This window comes from Palaemon carinicauda, chromosome 8 (genome assembly GCF_036898095.1).
Source record: "Palaemon carinicauda isolate YSFRI2023 chromosome 8, ASM3689809v2, whole genome shotgun sequence".
Classification (NCBI taxonomy): domain Eukaryota; kingdom Metazoa; phylum Arthropoda; class Malacostraca; order Decapoda; family Palaemonidae; genus Palaemon; species Palaemon carinicauda.
In genome coordinates, this window is record NC_090732.1 from 109,620,284 (window position 1) to 109,626,857 (window position 6,574).

General features: G+C 46.1%; 1 protein-coding gene across 2 annotated transcripts in view; it reads left to right on the forward strand.

The window, feature by feature from the left end:
* The window catches only part of LOC137645826 (acidic fibroblast growth factor intracellular-binding protein-like), a 165,155-nt gene that overhangs the window by 142,813 nt on the left and 15,768 nt on the right, over window positions 1-6,574 (forward strand). For both annotated transcript variants that reach the window (XM_068378803.1, XM_068378802.1), the window contains exon 7: window positions 6,121-6,281. In XM_068378803.1, the coding sequence (XP_068234904.1) occupies window positions 6,121-6,199 (79 nt within the window). In that variant the 3' untranslated portion in view covers window positions 6,200-6,281. The remainder of the gene's footprint in view (window positions 1-6,120; window positions 6,282-6,574) is intronic.

The following is a 6,574-nucleotide window of genomic DNA, read 5'->3' on the forward strand; positions in this document are numbered from 1 at the left end:
ACCCTGCTATTTCCTTCCTTTTCTTTGCTGGAATGGAAAGGCGGTGTGACTGAAGATTCCAGTGGATGCCTAACCATTGGAACTTCTGAGCTGGAGATAGGCGAGACTTTTTCGCGTTTATCTGGAATCCCAGGTGTTCGAGAAACTGGGTAACTTTTCTGCAGGATTCTATACAATCCTCGGGGGAGGGCGCCCACACTAGCCAGTCGTCGAGGTAGGCCATCACCTGGACGTTTCGGATGCGGAGCTGTTGTACTACTGCGTCCGCTAGCTTTGTGAATATCCGAGGGGCCACGTTGAGTCAGAAGGGCATGGCCCGGAAGGCATAGCTTTTCCGTTGGAGTCGGAATCCTAGGTAGGAGGAAGCGTGATGGTTCATTGGTATGTGCCAGTATGCGTCCGCCAGGTCTATCGAGACCGTGAAAGACCCTCGAGGCAGGAGGGTTCTGATCTGTTGAAGAGTCAGCATCTTGAACTTGTCGTTCGATATGAATACGTTGAGGGGGGATAAGTCCAGAATGACTCTGAGTCTGTCTGAGTCTTTCTTGGGAACACAAAACAGTCTCCCTTGGAACCTTGTGGACTTCACCCTTCTTATCACCTTCTTGTTCAAGAGGTCTAGCACATATTCTTCCAAGAGGGGGGTTGAACGTTGGAAGAATTGCTGGAAGGTTGGGGGTGGTTGCGCCCAGCTCCAGCCCAGACCTTTCTTGATGATGCTGTGTGCCCAGGAGTCGAAGGTCCAGCGATCCTGGAAGTGGCGGAGTCTTCCTCCCACCGGAAGCACTTCATTGCTTCTGTGGTCCCGAGGACTTGCTGCCTCGGCCGCTAGCTCCCTGTCCTCCTCTGCCTCTGGAGGGCCGGCGAGAGGAATCTCTGCCGGAACCCCTGCCTGAGCTTCTACCCTTGGGACGAAAGGTAGTGGAGTGCTGCTCGAAGGTGGGGTTGAAGGCCGGTGATGAGGGCAAAACCGGCTGTGGGACCAACTGAAAGGTCTGTGGTGGCTGAGCGGCCACTTGGGGAGTAGCGGGTGCCGGAAACTGACGTCTGTGCTGACGTTGCTGGGGTCTATGCTTCGACTGCTTCCTCTTAGGCTGAGGACCGTCATCCTGAGAGGGCTTTCTCTTCCTAGACATGCCCCATTTGTTGAGAAGGTTCCTGTTCTCAGATGCGGCCTTGTCTGTGATCTCTTTCACTAGATCAGACGGGAAGAGGTACTTGCCCCAGATGTTGGAGGCAATTAGTTTCCGGGGTTCGTGTCTGACAGTGGCACTGGAGAACACGAATTCTCTGCAGGCTCTACGAGCTCGCATGAAATGGTACAGATCCTTGACTAAGGTTGCCATGTGAGATTTGGCAAGGACCATGTAATGGTCAGGGACTCTGGTGTCACCAGCCATTACGTCCATCTGGACCTGGAGAGTGAGAGATGCTGCCAGCCTCTCCTTCGTTTCCTGTTCCCTACGAAGGAGGTGTTCGTTTAGCTTGGGGAGGTCCTCATTAAACTGACGTCCAGCAACGTCAGGATCTAGTTTGCCCACCACGAAGGTGTGTTGCACATCCTTCCAGTGTTTGGTGTCGGGCGGGGTGGCTGCGGAGAAAGGTCTGCATTCCTCCAATGCAGGGCAGGATTTCCCTTCTTCTACAGCCTTAAGGCAGGCAGCGAAGGCCTTTTCCGTGAAGGGTAGCATCACTTCATCGGGCGCAACGTAGGTGGGGTACTTCTTGCTCAGAGCCGGAAGTCCAGAGCAGGTAAAGCCTCTGCTCTTAAGCGCTTTGGCAAGCATAGCCTGGGCCTTCGAGAGATCGAACACTATTTTCTCCTTCGGTTCGGTCTCTTCCTTTGAGGATGGTTCTGAACGTAGACGGACGTAACAGTCCGGATACGCCTCAAAGCGGGGGAAGAACTCCACTTCTTCCAGGGGTATGGAACCGATCTTATCGCTGACGAAGATCTTGTCATCAGCGATGACCATATGCTCGGCGAACCGCCACGGATTGTCGCTCGAGCATGCGGGGAGGTCCTTGATGGAGATTTTGAGAGATTCCTTGGAACCTCCCATCGACCGAATGATCTTGTGAGTTTCTTGGAGCTTCTGCTCCATCACGGATTCAATGAGCCGAATCATATCCTGTGCCGTAGGTAGAGGAGTCGTGGTGGAGGACGTAGACGGGAGAGACACTTCCGTCGGTGTAGGAGTAGGAGGGGGGAGGGAGGGAGGGGCATCCTCCTTATCGGACTCGGTATATACTACCCGGTCCTCTTCTTCATCATCCTCCCCTTCACCCTGGGCCATAAGGGTTTTCTCGGTGTCCTCCGAGATCTCTGACATGTGTTCATCATGTTCTGAATCCAGGTGACAATCACTCATGGACTGAGCCATGACAGTATCAGGTTCCACTGTGATCTGGACGACGGGATCTGTTCAACTGGGACCACTGAGTCTGGTGAGGCCTTTGGGAACAGCAAAGACCTCATTTCTTCTGTGGCTAGGTATGGTCCAGTGGCGTTCTTTTGAAAGCCACGTACCCACTTGCGTAGGTTGTCCCGAGCAGTGTCCCGAATCTCCGCTGAGGGAGGGTCATAGAATGCTTTCTGTAGGCATTCTTGGCAGACCGAACAGGTGGTGGGGCCCCAGTACTTGAGATCCCCTCTCTTGTGAGCACAAGGGGCGTGTGTCCTACACGCCGTGTGTCCATAGAAGTGTGGCCGACGGACCGCGCAGAAGTCGTGGTCACACTTGACGTACTCCTCCTGTAAAAGAAAGAGACGATGAGTATTGTAGAGTCATAATATGGCTCGTATATAAAGTTAATTATTAACAAGTTAATATTAACATAAGTTAATTGTGATGCACAGAAGGGTGGGTGAAAGGAGACAGACGCATGCCTCTTGTAACCCGCCCGGCTGGTTGCCGTAGCATCAGACAGTCCCAGGTGGCCGTAGGCCTCCATGGAAGGTGTCTTGATAATGGGAATTCCATTTAGAATTACCATATTATAGACTAGGCTTGAAATCTTATCAAGAAAGTCTGGGGATCATGAGATCCTAGTAAGGTTCCGGCAACCAGACGTGCCAATTACACGTAGCGTGCTGGAAAGATGAAACACGCAAGAAGACAGAGTGAAAACTGAACAAAATGTACGATTCCGTACCAATTTGTCTGCGTTAACAAGCCGTCTAGGTGCGGTTTTTAGGAGCTATCGCTAGTAAAGATAGCTGAGAGAAGGGGTGCAAGGCATCTTGCCGCCTCCGGACTGGTCCGGCATACCCCCGGCACGCCGGAAGCTGCTCGAGCAGAGTTTCTGGCATTCAAGAATGATCATTCTATGGTCAAAAGAAGCCAGGGTGGCGGCAGCCGGTAGCGGCGGCCGCCGGCAAGGAGCGGCGGTTCCGGCAGCCGGAGGCAGTCGGAGGGTGACAGGGGTAAGGATAAAGGAGCATAGCCGGGGCCGGGGGCCGGCAGCTAGTGCCGGCACTCCGGGAGGGGTCGGCAGTGTGCCGAGGCTATGAGGGAATGGAGAGGCCACGGCGGTAAGCCGGCGGCCGGCGGCGATCCCCCGGCACTCGGGGGAAGGCGGCAAGGATAAGGAAGTCACCCGTAGTGGCGGTAAAGCCGGGGTAGAGGCGGCAAGGGACAAGCACCAAAGATGGAGGTGGGATGGCAAGGCTGTCCTAGCCTAGTCAAGACACCTCTGGAAAAGGTACCACCATGATAGAGGTGAATCTATCATCCTAAGCAGGAGCCGCAATGGCCGGGGCTAAGGCAGTCCAAGAGAGGACAGGGTGTACCCAAAGAAGGGGTGGAGACTCTTCATGTCGACCAAATGATAACCGACTCCATAGCACTATGGAGGGACTATGTATCAGAGCGGACAACACTGGGAGCACCACGGGGTCCAGCACTCCAGCCTAGGGTGGAGTGTAGGACAGGGGACATATGAAGCCTAACCTACTGGTAGGTTAGGCTAGGCAAGAGATAGGTTGGGGGGGGAAAGGGTCTTCTTATAAGAAAGGATGGGTTATGTACCAGAGCGGCCACCTAGGAAGGGAGATGCTCACCCTAACCTATAGTAGGTGGACCAACTAAAAAACGGTGCACGCGTATATTTCAGCAAGGTACATAAACCAGCCCTCCCAACCTAACCTGGATTAGGGTTGTTAGACCCTAATCAAGGAAGGGAGAAGACGTATCGCAAGGAAAAGGTCAAGGACCGATTCAGCTTAAAGGAGGTGATCCTACCTTTAAGGTCCGCAACACTAAGGGAGGGGTCATTCCCTTAGGTGGGGAGGCGATACAGTACTCTGAGGAGTCTTGTCCTATCACATGTAATAGGATACAAGATTACCAGAGGGAAGCCCTAGGGCTAGGGATGAAGAGAGCATATAGGGGTCCTATCATAAGGTTAGGTTAGCAAGGCACTCAAGATAACCTACCCCCTATATGGTCCCTGAAGGCGAAAAACACTTGCATCAATGTCAATGGTATTGTAAAATAATGCCAAAATCTTCATAACTAACACTAGGATCACTGGAATATCATGCATTAACACTGGTATAGGCTCACTGGCCTAGGGGCTAATCAAAGCCTACTGGTATGGGGTCAGCGAAGACCCTAACTAATGCGTCAAAAACACGATATAAAGTTCCTAGCTATGAAGACTAAATAACTAATAGCGCTGATTAGTAATTTATATACCGGTAAGGCTGTTGCGGCTAACTAAATAAGGCATGCAAGCAACAGCAGCGTCATAAAATGGCGCTGACCGGTCTGGCAAAGCTCTGCCACAATTATGCAAATATCTCGAAAAGTAAGATTTACTTTAAGGCCAGAGCTTATTTAAACAATACTTTAACCTTTGTACTCAACTTTCCAGAAGAAGGTGAAGCTGACGGTTGAGACATAGCGAGGATGCAAGTAGATAAAGTCGCACAAAGGGAAAAATACGTCCAATCGAGCGAGCTACTAGCAAAGGAATGAGGACGGACGTGACGTCATCAAAAGCAATGGCGTCCGTCTGTTTACATCGCGAGTACCGATATCGCCACATCTAGATCGGCTGCGGCTCAGCTCCCAGCCACTCCCTGTCCGCCATATTGAAGCGTTAACTCTATATGGGGTGCAGATAGCTATGTGGCACGTCTATACATGCGTGTCCCCTGTTGTTACACGATGTCTTAAGGGGAAACCTTTAGGATACTCGCTCCAGAAGTTAGAATTCTGTGATAACCTGTGGTTTAATTCTCTGGGAAAATCCTAGTAGTGATTACCCAAGGAAGCTACCAAAAAGGATCCTTCCATCAGGACGCCATGGCTTGAGCCCAAAAATATATATATATATATATATATATATATATATATATATATATATATATATATATATATATATATATATATATATATATATGTTTATATTCATATATATATATATATATATATATATATATATATATATATATATATATATATATATATATATATATATATATATATATATATATATATATCCATATATCTATATGTAAATATATATAAGTATATATATACAGTACTGTATATATATATATATATATATATATATATATATATATATATATATATATATATATATATATATATATATATATATATATATATATATATATATGTATGTATGTATATTCATACACATACCATCAAAGATTTTGATATGCATGAGATGAATCTATGTTAGTACAAAATAAGATATGCATGAATACCTTTGTACTAAAAAAGTCACCTTGTTTTTATTCTTATTTATATCAGAACATGAGAATTGTGAAAAATTGCCCATTATATTGTTACATTTAAAATAATAAGCTTATGGAATATAATGTAGTTAGGCATCTTTCTTATAGAAATATAATAAAATATGTCAAGTTGTGCAGAAATATGGGTATTTATATTAATATGTATTTTGACAAGAGGCGTTATATTTAGTGGACCTTATAATGAATAGTTTTGTATATTTTCTATAAACAGAAAATTTGTTTTATGATGAGGAGAAAAATGGAATAACAACCCTATTCATGTTGTTCATTCCATCTTTTTTATTCGTTATGAAGTATCTTTGTATTTCAGTTGTTTTTACTAATTGCAGTAATCATTCCCTGCAATCAACATGGGAGAGGTACATGAACACCATGCGGGTATGCATCTGCCAGTTATACCATTCATGACGCCACGCCCCTCCGTTGCGACTAACCCGTACTGCCACAGTTCAAGAGAAGGTTCCATCTGAATGACCCAGGCTTAAAAAAGGTTTGTAGTTCTTAGAGCAGCCTTCTATATTTATATTTGGTCCTCAACAAACCCTTACTTATAATTGCCCTTTTCGTACACATGAAAATTCATATTAAGTATTTCAACCCCATTGTCACATAAGTTTTTTTAATATTTTATATATATAGTATATATATATATATATATATATATATATATATATATATATATATATATATATATATACTGTATATATGTATATCTATCTATCTATCTATCTATCTATCTATCTATCTATCTATCTATATATATATATATATATATATATATAT